The 16,369-nt window shown below is 41.3% G+C and overlaps 1 protein-coding gene across 1 annotated transcript in view; it reads left to right on the plus strand.

Annotated features, from left to right (window-relative positions):
• The first annotated feature begins 365 nt into the window (after positions 1-365).
• The window catches only part of LOC130835002 (cGMP-specific 3',5'-cyclic phosphodiesterase-like), a 43,534-nt gene continuing 27,530 nt past the window's right edge, over positions 366-16,369 (plus strand). Inside the window, exon 1 of the mRNA XM_057706168.1 lies at positions 366-806. Within this exon, the coding sequence (XP_057562151.1) occupies positions 685-806 (122 nt within the window). The 5' untranslated portion in view covers positions 366-684. The remainder of the gene's footprint in view (positions 807-16,369) is intronic.

Genomic DNA, 16,369 nt, shown 5'->3' on the forward strand with positions numbered 1-16,369 from the left:
ACCGAGGCGTGGTGCTTGGCTGGGGCGCTCTGAGCCACTGCGCTGGCTGAGCTCCGAAGGAGGTGGTCCCCGCTCCTCCCGAACCCACGCGCTGGGCTGGGAGAAAGCGAGGCGGGACAGTCATTGTTCTCCCTGGCCCGGGCTACCAGCACCTCTCACTTTCGGGAGAAACTTCCCCCGGCTGCCGCTCTCTGGGCTTGGGATGGGTCTCCACGGCGCGCCCTTCCCTGTCCTGGAGTGGGACGCTCAGCGAACACACACCCCCACAGTCACCTTTGCGCGCTCGTCCGGGGCCGGCCGGCACACAGCGCACCCCAGCGGCCGCGTGGCTGCCTTCTCGTCCTGGCCACTAGGCTTCCGCAGAGCTCGCCAGTCGCCGCCGCGCGCGCCTCGGAATCTGGGGACTCGAGAGCCTGCGAGAGCCAGTCTCAGCCAGACCCCAGGGAGAGCGCGGGGCTGCGGCACCCCGCCCCGCCCGCCACACCTGGGAGCGGTGAGGACCGGGAGAGGCGGGGCGCGGCAGGAGGCTGGCCCGGTGCCTGAGCAGCGCCGCCGAAAGCCGGCCGGACTGGAGCGGGGCGAAGGGGGAGGGTCTCGAGGCCGAGTCCAGCTCCTCCGAGGGAGGGACCCCAGCTGGGGTGGAAAACCTGCACGGGGGAGCCGCAGAGACGCGCCGCGCTGATCATGGAGTGGGCCGGCCCCGGCTCCGCGCGGCCGCAGCAGCAGTGGGACCAGGAATCGGTCGAAGCGTGGCTGGACGATCACTGGGACTTTACCTTCTCTTACTTTGTTAGGAAAGGCACCAGGTAAGAAGAGGACCCGTGGAAGACCCGGCCGGGGCATGGAGCGTAACCTGGGGCTGATCTCTGTCCCTTATTGAATTTTCCCCTTCGTTAACCATTAAACAGTCTCCACTCTCAGGCCCTTTGCCTTTGAAGTAGGGCCGTGATCCTGTTACGGTGTAGAGACCTCGACTTTAAGGCGAGTACAGCCGAAAACCCCAAGCGTCGGATTCGATCCAACTTGCACAAAGTTCAAATCCAAAATTGAACGTGCCGGACCCCCCTCTCCCTCCCTCCCTCCCCCCAACACGCTGGCAGCCCTGGTATTCCCTGGGAGCAAGACTATTTTCCTATGCCTGCGCTCACGGGCCTTCCTCTAGCCCTTCTCTAGCCTCCTGGTTCCCCTAAATCTCCTTAGCGAAACCAAAAACAGTTTTTGAGCCCTTTCCCTGCCGCTCCGGAAGCACCCTTTCCAATGCGGTCCCTGTGGCTCCGCTCCTCCCCCGTCCCCCTTCGCCCCGGCCCTGGCGGGGCGGGGAAGCCCGGGTAGGGCACGAGACCACGAAGAAGCCCCAAGGGCAGCAACATGCCGGAACCTTCCCAGAGTGAGTGCTGTCGGTTTTTTGCCCCCTTCCAGTCCCCTGGTTGTCCCGCGCTCCTCCTCTCCGCCGCTTTTGCGCGCAAGGCGGCGCCGCCGAACGGGCTCTGTGGAGGGGTTCGCGGCGCGCACACAAAGGACGGCGCGGAGGCGCGGCGGGGAGCGGACCCTGGGGGGGGTGACAGGTCCCGCGGCCCGGGACAACCCCAAAGGCCAGCTCTTCCTGGTCCGGAGCCAAGCGCCAGGGCGGCTGCTGCGGAGGGCGGGGAGGAGAGAGAGACTATCCTTCGGGAGGCGGCTGCTCAGCGGGCAGTCGGGGCGCGCGTGGGAAACGCTCGCGGGAGACTTGGAGAGGAATCGCGGCTGAAGCCGAGGGGCTAGGAGGGCGAAACGCAGAGTGCCCGGCGGCCGGGTGCCCCGAAGCCGGGGGAGTTGGTGCGAAGCCCGGCCGGCCGCTGCGCGCGGCGCGGGGCTGACTCCAGACGCACCCCTTTGAAGGAGGGGCCGGGATCTCGGCGTCGCCGGCTCCCGGCAGCGGCCCTCGGGCAGCTGGCGCTGGCCGCCTCTCCGGGAGGGAGACGCGAGCGGGGCGGTGATGCTGAAGGGGCCGGCCGGGGCTGGACGCTGGGCTCCCACCCGCCGGTGCACCGCCGCGACTCGGCCGGGCGCTCCCCGCCAGGGGGCGGCGCAGCGCGGGGCGAGCGGGCGGCGGCGGGCGGCGGCGGGCGGCGGCGCGACGGCGGGGGCGGTAGGGGAGCCGGCTTGGAGTCGCTGGCCTCACCTGGGCACGTCGTCGGCCCCCAGCCCCCACCCCCACGGCGCCTCCTCTAGTCCAGGGTCCGCCGACGCCGCCTCATCTGCATCTCCAACTCGCCACGTTTGCTATGTTGCCTTTTGGAGACAAAACAAGGTACTTCCTTAAGCATCCTCCCCCTCTTTCCCCACTTTCCCCGGGGGCGCGGTGGGGGCCGGGTGCAGGGTGCTTGCACCCAGGTCACACCGGCGGGGCGATGCTTCGTTGAAAATGTGCTCTGTGACATTTCTGTCTTCCTCTACCTTCCTGCAGATGTAATACTTTGAGGTCTTAGATGGGGCGCTTTTTAACTCCGTTGCTCCTAACGAATGTTCAGTGGGTGTCGAGTTGATCACTTTTGGGGGGTTTTAACAGAGGCGATGGCTTCGGGACAGATCTTATCTCCTCTGTTTAATTACTCAGCCTGCCTTTTAAAATCCTCTTCCCGCTTTCGCCTTCTATCAAAATACTAAATCTGGAGCGAGCCAGGGGATAAATCCTGAATGGAAAGTGGTTCCCTTTCTAAGGGCACTTTTCTGCGGGGTTGGGGTGAGGCACTAAGACCATCTAGGTCTGGAATTATCGATTGCTGGGAGCCAGCAGTTTTGAGAGGTCTCCTCCTCCGAGGCCATCTGTCCCCGTTTTCCTTTCACCCTTGCATACTTCCACCCTTCCGCCCTTAATGAATTATAGCGCATAGTATAATGTGGAGTGGGCAGGAGAACGGGGCTGATATTTTAAATGTGTAGAGGGATGTTCTTTAGGCAGATTATTAAGAAAGAACAAAATTATTTATTTTAAACTCAGCGTAAATGTCCTTTTTCTTTTTTTCTCCCCTCTCCCTTTAAAGACATAAACTTGGGATTGTTTGGTGGCAGCTTTTAACTCATACATAACAACACTTCACTTTGAGAGCCCGCCAAAAGTTTGAGTAACGTTTTTTTGGTTTTTTTTGTTGGTTTTTTTCCGGAAAATAAATTGAACGAGTTGTTACATTTCTTTTCACATTACTTTTTTCTCCCAAATAGCATAGGATTAAAATCCCAGTTCTCAAAATTACACTGCTTAGCGTAAAATGTAGATCATTGAGACTTTGTTAAAGGTTTTCTCTTCAGTTAGGGTTTTTATATCATAGTTGATGTGGACAATACGCTGAAACGCTTTCTGTGGTATATATATGTGTGTGTGTGTAATCTTGGGAGAAGAGTTTATGTTGAGTTCAAGTTGAAAAACGAAAGTGTAAGATAATCAAGAGTAGTGTAGGCCCTCAATTTTAGGAGTTATACATAAAGCGCTGAAAGTAGTCAGTGTGAAGAATATAATCTGTCTTGTCTGTAGCCAGAGATTTTTCACGGAACAGTACTCCAGTTTGGGCTTCTATTTGATGGCATGACCTGGAGACACAGAATGAGAGGTTGAACATTAGCAAATTATAAAAATGCCAACCTGCTGAACACAGTGTGATTCACATGGTTGTGGTAAAAGCTTATTGGAGACACTTTGTTTACAGCTGTTTTTTGTTGTGGTTTTTGGTTTTTGGTTTTTAACGAAAAGCTCACATTACTTTGCTTTTTCCCCTTTTGTTAGACTATGTATAAAATGAACACTGTATGTGATTTGGGAAACCCTTGAAAGAGAATAGTTCTGTAGAGGCATTTGGTGTGTTTTAAGATTTAAAATAAATTTGCATTCACTTAGAATGGCCAGCTGTGCCTGTAAACAGGCTGGTTGGTAGAATTATTTCTACCTTATTTGATTTAATTGTTGTTTGACATTCATGCATGCTTCTCTGTTCTCTCCCCAAACTGAATGGTCTGCACTCAATAGTAAGTCATTGAATAGAAGGAAGGTTCTGGCCCTCCTTAACTCTCATGTAAACACCTGTGAATTTTGGTTGACCTTGAAAGCAATTATCGCTGCTATATTTTACATTATTTCCTATAATTATCTTTCCTTAAAAGCTATAGCTTGTAGCACACAAATAGATGCTTTTTAGCAATCAAAACCTGTTTCAGTGAATTTTGAGAGTGTCAGTTGAACATTTCATAATATAATCTATTGGCATAAAAATTAACTTGAGACTAGTAACTAAAACCTATGGAAAACTTCCACCCTCGCTATTATAGAAAACTTTGCAGTCCTGCAGGTTTGGGATGCTGTGTTCATTAAGGGCTTTAATGCTTGTACATTCACAGATGGAGCCTTTTTGGTGCTAATGCCACTTTAACAGCTGTTGTTATTCTTGACAGCATATTAGAATAATTTATCTTTCATTAGTTACTAATCAGCTCTGTGATTGTGGGGGATGTTTTTGATCCTTTAGTATTGTAGGGGTAATATGATTGACTTTTATTGCTTTGTTTTGCACTAGGCAAAAGCTTGAGAATATTTGGCATATACTGGAAATAGGAGATATTAAGTGAGGACAACTTTTTATGACTACTTGGATCAAAGTCCAGAAACAGAAGTTTTACACTCCCATGTAGTTTTCTATGATAGACTTTTTATTTGACATTGCAAAGCTGTGGTGAATTAGTTGATGTTTCAGGTCCTGTGTTTGGGATTTTCTTTTTCTCTTTCTTTCTTTTTCTTTTTTCTTTCTTTCTTCCTTCCTTCCTTTCTTTCTTTCTTTCTTTCTTTCGTTCGTTCGTTCGTTCGTTCTTTCTTTCTTTTTCTCTTTCTCTTTTTCTTCCTTTCTCTTTCTCTTTCTTTTTTTCTTTCTTTCTTTTTCTTTCTCTTTCTTCCTTCCTTTCTTCCTTTCTCTCTTTCTCTCTCTCTTCCTCTCTATCTCTCCTTCTCTCTCTCTTTCTCTTTCTTCCTTCCTTCCTTCCTGTGTCTGTCTCTCTCTGTGTGTGTCTCTAAAAGCTATAACCTTTTATTTGCATGATATTTATCTTCAAGTCAGATGATGGGTGTAAAATAAATCTTGCTATTCGATCTTAAAAATGATTGTTTCTGTGATCATATAGGAATATAAACTTTTCACAATTTTCAAACGAGTTGCTAAGCATATTTTGTTAAGCAGTCACTAATACTGAAGATAATAAAGTCCTGTGGGCATTGACTCAGTCTGGCTTTGATATTATTTCTATTTTCATTATGGTAATTCTGGTGTAATAATGTCCTTTTATCCGTGTATTGCTTATGACCAGGGTCCTTATAGCCAGCTCTAAGACACCTTTTAGTGCCCTAAAAGTACTCATGTGGATTGAATTTGCATAGGATTGAATCTGGAAGAATCCATAGGAGCCCCTGAAATGTTTCTCATTGCTCTTCTATCACCAGTGTTCTCAGGGTTTCATATTCAGTTCCATTTTGAAAGCCCCCAATACAAGATCATGATTCCTAAAACTGTGGCAGAACTAATCAGTGGCAATTAGTCATTCAAATCTATTTGCTTAGTGTAACACTTAAATAGGCTTGTAGTACAATTCAGTAGCTTTTTTTTGTTTTTGATCTGAAGATCTATAGAGATTGCCAGTATTTTCTTAATATTGTTTTCAGTACCTAAAGATGAGCAGTTTTTAGCATTTTGATTATGTTGTGCAACCCAATTTCCTTTCTAAATAGTTCCACCTGAAGAAATGACTTGAGTCTGGTTTCTGATACGATTTCTTTTAAAATATGTGAAAATGCTTTCAAGTTGTATGGGTAAAGTTTGTACCTTCACCCTTATCTGATTACAGAGAGTATGTCTTACTAAGATGCATGCTTCCCTTCTTCTAGATTTGAAAACACGAATTAACCTAAACATGCTTGAACTTCCTAATACTTTTTAATAATGCTTGGGAAAGAGTTCTTTCGTATGAGAAAAGTCTTTAAAAAAACTGCTTGGTATTTATTAGTTTGTCCCTCAAATATTTTTCAAACTAACAATTTATTAAACCCCTAACTGTTGCGTTAAGTTAGATTTTTTCTTTGTTCTCAGGGCTAATTGTAGGATAAAAACTCTTGCTTTGGTAAGGGCTTCAGGGCAATTAAATAAATCACTGAGTTGATTGATAGTGGACGGTTGAAAAATGACTAATTTTTGAATTTAGACTGCACACTAGCTACTGACTTTGCAGGACTTCCTATGAGATTACTTTAGCTGGACAGATGTTGATTCAGTTGATCAATGTTACAGCTGATTGATGTGGCCTTGGAAATATCTGTTAAATCAGATTCTCAGTAAAAAAAAAAAAAAAAAAAAGTGCCTATGAATTACAACCTAAGAATAAAAATTGAAGAAACTCTTTCCACATGAGTCATTCGTTTGATATTTAGCTCTGTAATCTTATTTACTGACTTGGTATTCTCACTTTATTTTGAATCATATTTTTTTTCATGGTGTGAGTGCTTTATTCATTTTCTCTAACTGGTAGGAATTTCTACTTATTGCCAACTAAATATTTAAGGCAGGTACGGTAAACTAAGTGTTACGTTCATAAGAATCATCCTGATGAATAGTCTAAAAAGCTTTATAAAAAGCCTTCTGTATATGGATGTATACATAGATGTATATATACACATACCCCATTTTGTAGTTTGTAGTGAACATGCTTTTTAAAGTCTTAGGTGCCATTGTTAGCTTCTGTATTCTTTGAGACCTTTCCCTTATTTCTGAATTGTAAAGTAAAATTAACTTTTTGCAAATTGTCTTCTCGGAATAATTTTATTATATCTAAACTTGAGAAAGAAAAGATCCCTATCTGATCTCATATCCCTGGTAATAATTATTTTTTAAAAAGTCATCATTTCTACTTTCTGTTGAATAAGTATACTGAGGTTATAAGAAGAGAAAAAACCCTGATTTTTTAAGCTGATGAAATAATTAAAACACACAGGATCTTTGAACTGTAGAGTTAGAGGAGATCATGTCCAGTGTTTCTCAAATTTAAGTAATGTTTACCTTGTAAGAAAGACATTCTTATTGATCTCCAGTATCTTCGTTAAAAAGCTTTTGGTCACAAGTGACAGAAACTCATCTTAAACTCATACAAAATTAACTGACAATTGACATTCCTGGAGTTTGGTTTGGGTGTGAAATTCACCTGATGAAATAATCTTGTCAACATTCTTTTTGTCTGTATATCTATCTAATCAATCTTCCTTCCTTCATTCCTTCTCTCCTTCCCTCCCTCCCTCCCTCTCTCCCTCCCTCCCTCCATCCCTGCTTCCCTCCATCCCTTTGGCCCTATGCAGCTTTGGCTTTATTCTCAGGCAGGCTTTCTTTGTGCACTGGAAAAGTTTCTCCTTGGCAAGTTTATGTGGGTCTTAAACTTCTGATGTTTGAGAAGTACCTTCTTATCCATATCAGTCATCTCAAGATTACTTGGCCTTGCTTGCATGACTTGCCTGCTCTGGACCTGTCACTGTGTCGGGAAGAATAGGGGTGTCTCACTACTTTTCTGGGGCAGGTCGCCCATAGTGTGATTCGTCAGTGGGGGAGGAGAAATTCCCCAAAGAAAGTGATGTCAGCACCTCCAGAGGTTCCAGAGATCTGCCATACCTAGTACTGACTTTCTCTTATTTTAATGTTAGTTAAATGTGGAATTCTTAAGAGTAGGTATAAGTTAATCCTAGTTATACCAATTATACAGCTAATACCAAAAAAAGTGTATAAGTTAATTATGAATTAAATGATAAAACTCTAGCCAAATGTAAATTGACAGGCTTCATTAAATCATCCTGGTAAGGGTGACTGTGGCCCTGATTCCCCTGCGGGGGTCTGGTGAGGTCCGCTTGCCTTGGCTGCAGTTGCCTCCTGATGATTGTTTCTCCCAATGGGGCCCTCTTAACAGTCGTGCAACTTTTAGTGCCATAGCACAGTACACCAGCTTTGGGGTTTTATTTGGCTTGAAAGCATATTTGCATATTAAATCTACTTTTTTTTCTCTTTACCCCCGAACCATTGGGCTGCAGTGTGATTGTAAACAGAAATATAAACTTGACTGCTAAAATTGCAGGATAGTATTTGGTTATAAGGTGGTCATCCCAATCATTTAAAGTATATGTCTTGTACTTTTTTTTTTTTAGGTTTTAATTGTCATTAGTGTGAAAACGCAAAACTGAAGCATTTCCATAGAAAAACTACAGATCTTCAAAACATACTTGCTTTGGACTGTCCCGGCTTCTCGTACCTTAGATTGAGACATGCCAATCTAGTCCAGTCTTTCCCATATCTAAGCTGCAAAACAAATCGGTTTACATATTTACAGTATAGATTTTGCTTATTAGGTTTTCTTTCAGATGTAAGTAGGTTTTCCATGAAAGAACATTTTTCATATATGTGATTGTGAATGCATGGAAAATTATAAAACATGTCTCTTCCAACTCTTGGTCAAATTTGAATGTAAAAATATGAAGCAGTTGTGCATTTTATTTATATTTGGTCCCAGTAAGCGTCTCAGATGTTTTCATAGCTGGAGAACACTTGGGAACATCAAATAACTTTAGGCAGCATTTGTTTCTAAACCATGCCAGAAGCAAAGGAACTACTCACTGTAACATCAGAGTAGAGATTATTGGAGGAATCACTTGGAGGTGTCCCAGATCGCCCCTGTTTCATTTAATACCCTGTTATAGTATGTTAATCTTTTATTCATCCAAACCATTGCTTTTTTTTCTTTCCTTTTTTTTTTTTTTAATTGAAGTATAGTTGATTTACAGTGTTGTGTTAGTTTCAGGTTTACAGCGAAGTGATTCATCTTTTTCAGATTCGTTTTCATTGTAGTCAACCATTGCTTCTTAAAGGGGATGCTGTTTGGCATTCGGTAGTGATACTTTTTGTTGTTGTGAGAAACTGTTCCGCGTGTTGCAGGATGTTTAACATCCCTGGGCCCCAGAAACTAAATGTCAGGAGCACCCCGATTATTGTGACACACATTTCCACATGACCCCCAAAGGCTGGCACCACTACTTGGTTAGGAGCCACTGTTCTGAACCCTTTAAAATTTACCTCTATTTATGGTGGTTAAGGGCCCCAGATAAGATAGATTTAAGCTTCAACCCCAGAACTACCGCTTTCTTAAAAGTACCTTTAGGTACTTTATTTGCTTTCTCTGCAAAATGGGAATAATAGCATTGACTTCTAGTGTTCTTAAGGAATTTAAAGGAACTAATACATATTTCCTTATCTTTTTTAGACTGATTTTCAGTAGGTTACTGTTTATTTTACTGAGAATCATCAGTGCCTTAATTATAATTGCAAACTTTGAGAGTCACCCCCTTATTCTGATAAGTGGGAATTAGAACAACAGAACAGGGACTTAATAGACTTTGTGTCCTTCTCATTTTTTAGATGAGTTTTTATTAATGGTTGGAACAGAACCTTTTGTGGATTGTGTAAGGTACTGGAAAGGGAATTGAAATGGGAGTCCAGACCTCCTGCCTGTGTTCCCAGCTTTGTGACTGGCCCAGGTTAATAAATCTTGGCTTTAAAATGGGAGATAGGAGGGGGTGAGAAATCAAAGCAGAGAAATTCATAAATGAGTTTAACAATCTCTTTCAGCTCTAAGCTTTCTTGATTCTCACCAGGAGAGCAGAATATCAGCTTCTCAGATTGAATAGTTTCCTTCTTTAAGTATTTTCCAAGTATGAGTGGTGGATCTAGGTCAATTATGCAAACAACACAACTAGAACTGTGTAAAATTAGGATCCAAGAGCAGAAGAAATATCTAACATTATATTTTATGTGAGTTATTTTTACGTGTTTCCTACAGATCATTTTATCACATTTCCCTATGTTATCAACCATCCCTTTTTAGACAGGAAATTAGTGTACTCTTTGTAATTCTGGTTTTAAGTGGTTAATTCCCATCAGTGATGGAAAAAGGCACTGGAGAGAAAGAGAAAGGGGTCATGTTTTAATAGTAGACTTAAAAACATGATTGTGCACTGTGTTTGTGGATCATTCAGGGCCTGTAACTGTTTCCTTTGTTTTGTTTGAGGCACCCTGCAGATCTCTGTAATGTTACTCAAGGGTAACATCCTTGAGGCCCAGATATCAGCCTACCTATAGAATTCCCCCAAGTAAGCCCCCTTGGGTGGGAGCTAAAGTGGACCAATTTTAATCCCCAAATCTCCTGTAGCAGAGTGTTAAAGCATTGTTTTTATCAAGTGTTGATATTTAAAACCATTCTCCAGTTTAGAGGTATGGTTGTTATGAAATATTGCTATGGTTTTTATCATAAGTAATTAGTTGTATATTTTATCACATTTGTTGTCAAACAGTTTTATTATATCTGTGATGTTTTGAAAAACTCATCACCGAAATTCTATAACTTATTTTTAAAAATTAAATTCTGAGCAGTAATAGAAAGACAGTGATTTTTCTCAAGAAACAAAACACAACACTGTTCAGCTCTTAATCTTTGTGCATTATTCAGAAAATTATGTCATATGTAAGTGTAGTTATTGGTCTAGGGAGTCTATGTTTTTTCAGTTCTAATTTGAGAAAATACCAACATTGAAACAATTGTTTTTTTTTGCACAAGTGTTTCTATAGAGAAATTAGTGCTTTTAAACTAGGAGCTTAAAAAGAAACAAATGGGTAACATCTCATTATTCTGTAGAAACCCATGAATACATTATTTTTATTTTTACAAAATAAATTTTGAAAATATATTTCAGTTAATGTTCGATTAACTTGGGAATTTCCTGGTGGTCCGGTGTTTAGGACTCAGTGCTTTCACTGCCAATGGCCCGGGTTCGATCCTTGGTCAGGGAACTAAGATCCCACAGGCTGCATGGCGTGGCCAGAAACAAAAAATTCAGTTAACTTAAAAACAGTAATGACCACATATTAAACACTGTGTACTAGACTCTATGCTATTACTTTATAGGCATCATTTCCCTTAATTTTCTGAAGAACGCGATGAGGGTTAATGCCATTATCTCTATTTTATAGAGAGTGAATAATGCACCTGAGGTCTTATCTCAGAAGCAGCTCTGGGGTTGAAGCCTCAGTCTGTCCCACCAAGAGCCCTTACCCACCAATCTCTACTGAAGTTCAATATTCAATATTAACGGAAGCAAAGCAAAGACTCATAGATTTAATGTCGTGAGGAATTTAACTCAGGAAGAGGCTAAAGTTTCTCCTAGGGCCTCTTAATGTGCAAGCACGTTACTAAATGAGGTGCCTAAAGACTTTGCCCAAGTGGGTTTCGTTTCCATATATAATTTTAGAGTATGAAAAGTGGGACCTCGCCAATGACATTTTAAAATAGAACGGCTGAAAACTTGGGTACTGGACTGTTACCATTGTATTTTTAGTATTAGAACACAAATACCCTAAGTACAGTATATTTTCAAAGAATTTTTATCCTCTGATACATTATTTTAGGCAAGAGTACGAAACACATTAAACTAGTTGCTCTACAAGTAGATTTCATCTAATTATATTTTTAACCCGTGAGAATTATGTTCACATCAGAATTTTATACTGCTTTGTAAATTTTTCTTTGCCTTACTTTTCTAGATGCCAGGAAATAGTCTATAAAACCTAGACAAAGTATTTAAATTATTTTTCCCTTTCAAGGCATCTGGAATACTGAATATGTACTTTAAGGTATTTCTGTCTTTTTAAGATGAGTGAGCACAGTAAAAGCTATTGCTTCGTGGAGCCCCTTTGTACACAGTTGCGAGTGCATGTGTGTTTGTGTGTGTGTGTGTGTCTCCCTTTTGCTAACCGTATTTGAAATGGTATGTGAGAATTTGCATCCCACTATGCAGTAAGTTTTGCATATTCTATTTAATACTTCTAGATAGTAAGCATTTGGAAGAAGCTATGACTTGTTTAGATTAGTGGGAAATTTCTAGAACACAAATTATAAACTGTAGTTTTCCTCCCTGGGATAGGTAATAATATTGAGTGAAAATTAGAAATTGCAAAAGGGGGAAAGTTGTCATTCATAACAGAGTATGTGCCATCATCTGGTGACATTCCATTTTTTCAGTGGATATTACTAATCAGTTTATAAAATTTTTGTAGAATATGAGATGAAGCATAGCTCATATCTAAAACTTAAACCTATTTAAATATCCCGTAAAAAGATATTCTTAGCTTGGTACCATTAAATTTAATCATTAACTTAATTGAATCTATCATTTTAAGAATGATACACTTTTCATCTTCTTTAAAAATATGAGCACACAGGATGTGTAGGAATGAAATATGTAGCACTTTGTTTCTACCATGTGTGTAATTTTGATGAGATAACTCTTTGTTACAACCGTTGTAAAAATGACAATTTACCTCCTAGGCTTTCTACCCCCCAGAATTTCTTCGATGCTTTTTTCTTATCATTCACGAATGAATTTATTCTTTCCATTTCTCTGTGTATTACCAAAGATCCCAAATGCCCGACACTGGAAATGTCAAGCTCAGCCTTTTCCTGCAGCAGCTGCTAGAACCTGGCCGCCTGGCCTTTTGAGTGCATGAACTCATTTAGTTTTGTAGGGTGCTCCAGCCACAATGAACATTGTCTTGAAGGATGCAGTGCCGTTGGGGCTTTACAGAAGCCTCCTGAAATCAAAATATGTTAAACGTTATTCCTCATGACACTGATTTTTGTATTAAATCATCATTGCACGGATGGGACTCTTGAGCTGCAAGCGTCTTCAGTAAAGTAGAATACTAAGATAGTAGACTTCTGATTGGATTCATTGTTTTAAGAGATTGGGGGTTTAAAATCCAAGTCACATTTATGATAACTCATGGCACGTTTTGATCAGCTTCCAGTGGCTGTATTTCCAGCTATCTAATTAATTTCAATCTTTTGGGTTCTTTACTTGCTCAGGAAGGGAAAGGATCCCTTCGTGAGCCCTGAGCAGCATCTCTGGTACCTGTAAGTTTGAAAGCACAGATGGTATTCACATTCATGTTACCTGAGTGAAGTAACTCCCAACATTGATGTTGGCACCCTCCAGGGTTTCTCCAGTTATTTTAAGACATATTGTAGAAGTTTAAAAACAAAACTACATCGAATTTACCCATTTTAAAAAGGTGTATAATGCAACTCATTTATGAGGTGAGAAATTTTGTGTGTAATAAAATGTGGAAGGAAATAACTGACTGGAGAATAATAAAACAGATTTCGGTGAGGAGAGAAGGAATGACTTAGATGGGGTGTTAAACATCGGGATCTTGTCATCGATGATAAATTCTTGGCGTTAATTTTTATTGCATTTCCCTTGGCTGTGGGTTTTTTTCAAGGGTCCCGGGCCTGTTGTCCTTCATTAACCAGGGCCTGTTGTCTTTCATTAACAGCCTTGTAAAAGTTAAATCAACTCAAAGACTTCAAGAGGTCTGTTCTGCTTTCGATTGCAGGGCAGTTAGCAAGGACTTGCTGATACCTGAAAGCAGAGTCACTAAGTTATCAGTGCTTGTAGGAGAGGGTAGAATACCTTTGTGGAACGTGCATCCATTTTGTTCTTTTCGTTCAAATGGCTAGGATGTAATTTATGTAGAATTATGATGTAACTCTTCTTTTTAGAGGGAGAACTCAGTGGGATTCTATAATGAGTGACAATCTGCAGTATCTGCTTTGGACAAGTACTCTGGATGCTCAGGGTGCAGGTAGTCAGCCTGTTTCCAAACCCTCTTAGGCCCACTCAGCCTGTGGGCCTGTACCACCAGGAATACAACCTTTTTCTCCCTCACTTTCTCTGATTCTCTTGGCTGGACTTTAGGAGGGAGTGAACAGCCATGGCTCCTTACCCCAGCCCTACGTCTCCACTGGAATGAATCCTAAGGGTCTAGGAGATAGCAACATCTTCAATATATGGAAGAGATTTTGAAATGCTTCCACGTGCGTTTTCTAACTTGACTCGCACACCAACCCTGTGCGGTGAGTGAAGGAGGAAGAAGTCTTTTGCCTGTTTAAAAATGAGGAAGCTGAGGGGCAAAGGGAGATGACAAGAGTTGACCAACCTAATCCTCATCACCTACTGGCCCGTTCATCATGTAAGCAGGCTTCATGACCTGTTCATATGGCTGACCGTGTGTACAATGAAGAACTTGTACTCTGGAGAAAATGAACTCCAGAGAAGTTGTGATTGGTTCAGCCTCACGTCTGTGTATTCTTATAGTTGGAACTAGAGTTCTCTCCTGATGGCCAGTTTGGTATTCTTGACTTCATACTCTGCTGAAGAAAGTCAGCACCTTGCGCTTCATGAAGAAGTTAGAATAGGCAGTATTTCCCCTATTATACAGAGGATGAAATCGAAACTCAGAAGAAGGAAATTGTTTGCCACTGGTCACAAATCCCATTGGTAGCAAAAGCTAAGATACAGATTGGAATTTAGGATTTATGGCTGAAAAACACAGCTTCTCGGGGTGTGGTTGTAAGTCCCAAGAGTTTTTAGTACGTAGTCAGCCTCCCTTTTATAAATAGATTGCAGTTTGTTTTTTTCTCTATTAAATATATGGTATAGTTTGGACAGTAAAATGAAAAAGCTTGATTTTAGGAAGACTTTTATGCCACAAATTATTAATCCAAGAGCTTTCAAAAGGTTCAGTTATCTTACACAGGATCCTTTGTGCTCTTTCAATGATAAAATTAGTATTAGTGATTTGATAGCCTGGAGCTCATTAGCATGCTGCATAGAACCTGCTTTTTTCTTTGTTGTCTACCTGCCAACAGTGTCACTTGGGAAAAATAGAATATCGAGTGACTAGTGTGGCCAGCTAAAATATAGGACACCCAGTAAAATTTGAATTTTAGATACTGCTGATATTAAAAAATTATTCATTGTTTACCTGAAACTGAGTTTTAACTGGATTATCCAGGATTTTTATTTGCTAAATCTAGCAGCCCTGAGAATTATTCTTCTCTTGAACACATTTATTATATATTCTTTTCAGTGAATCATTTTCGGTTTGTAAAACATTTTATGCTTTCAGAGAAACATAGGCATGGGATTCAGTCAGATTTTTTTTCAGGACACTATCCTTAAGAATCTTGGTTCTCTGAATCCCTTGAGGCAGTGTTTTTACCTCAGTGGTTAAGTGTGCTGTCCTTTTATGATCTGGATGGAAAGAATTTAGTTAGAGGATGTGTATTATAGGTGATTTTATTTTCTCTATGCCTTGTGTGTTTAAATTTGATCTTTGACTCTTTCAGATGCAGCTAGACATTATGAAGTGTCTTCGTGACAAACATTGATGTTCTGGGAACTTTTAGGTTCTTGTAGGCCGTAAGACTTGGATTAGGAGACCCAGATTTGATTCCAGGTTTTGTTACCAGCTTGCAGAATGTGTTTGGTTCAGCCATTTAATTTAGCTTCATAATTTAGAAACTGGGATTGTGCATGCCTGCTTCACGAGGTTTAAATAAAATGGTGCTTTTTTTTCCCTTCCAATATCACTAATGTAAATACTTTTCAAAATCTCAGAGACTCAAGGAAGAGAAAGAAGGGAAAACAGAGATCCTATCTCAGGCCAAAGAAGTGATTTGCCCCATCAGAGCTACCAGCCAGGTTTCTTGAATCCCATCTGGTATATTACCCTCATATCTGACATGTTCATCTTTCCATCTTTTTTCATTCACATGCAGTTACATATAACTTCATATGACAGCAAATTCAGTGTGTGTGTAAATTAGCTGCTGGACACAATATAAGCTTCAGTTTGGGGAGGAGAGGTCTGGGCTTGCTCACTCCTGTATCCCTAGTGCCTGACACACTCAAGGACCTTCATGAGAATAATTTATTCTAGAAAAAAAAGGACACAGAAGTGAATCCAATTAAAACGGAAAAATATCAGTGAAAAGGCTTTGATTGGAACTTTATCTTGAAAAATGGAACCGCGGGTTATAAGAGTAAATTTACCTTATTTTAGATTTAAGAAGATTTAGATTATAATGAAAACTCCAAGCTATTAAAATAAACAATTTTCTGGCAAGGCTGTATCGTAAACACAAGTATCTTTACTTCTTATTTGGCATTCGCAGCAGGATCCTAAAGAGAGTCTTTTTTCCTCAAATATAGTTTTTTAAAATTAATATTTGACGTTTTTCCAGCAGCCTTTCTTAATCTAGAATGCAGTTCTTTGAATAGAATTCTCTTTTCACGTGTTTGTTATATCATGATCCTTGTTGATTTTTTCCAGTTGTTAGCTGTTTTTTAATTGGACTTAACCCTTAATTATCAGTGGCTTTATGTAATATTAGAATAGTTCTCCAATATCACCTTGGTTTCCTTCTAGAAATTCTA

The sequence above is a fragment of the Hippopotamus amphibius genome, chromosome 13 (assembly GCF_030028045.1).
Source record: "Hippopotamus amphibius kiboko isolate mHipAmp2 chromosome 13, mHipAmp2.hap2, whole genome shotgun sequence".
Taxonomy (NCBI): domain Eukaryota; kingdom Metazoa; phylum Chordata; class Mammalia; order Artiodactyla; family Hippopotamidae; genus Hippopotamus; species Hippopotamus amphibius.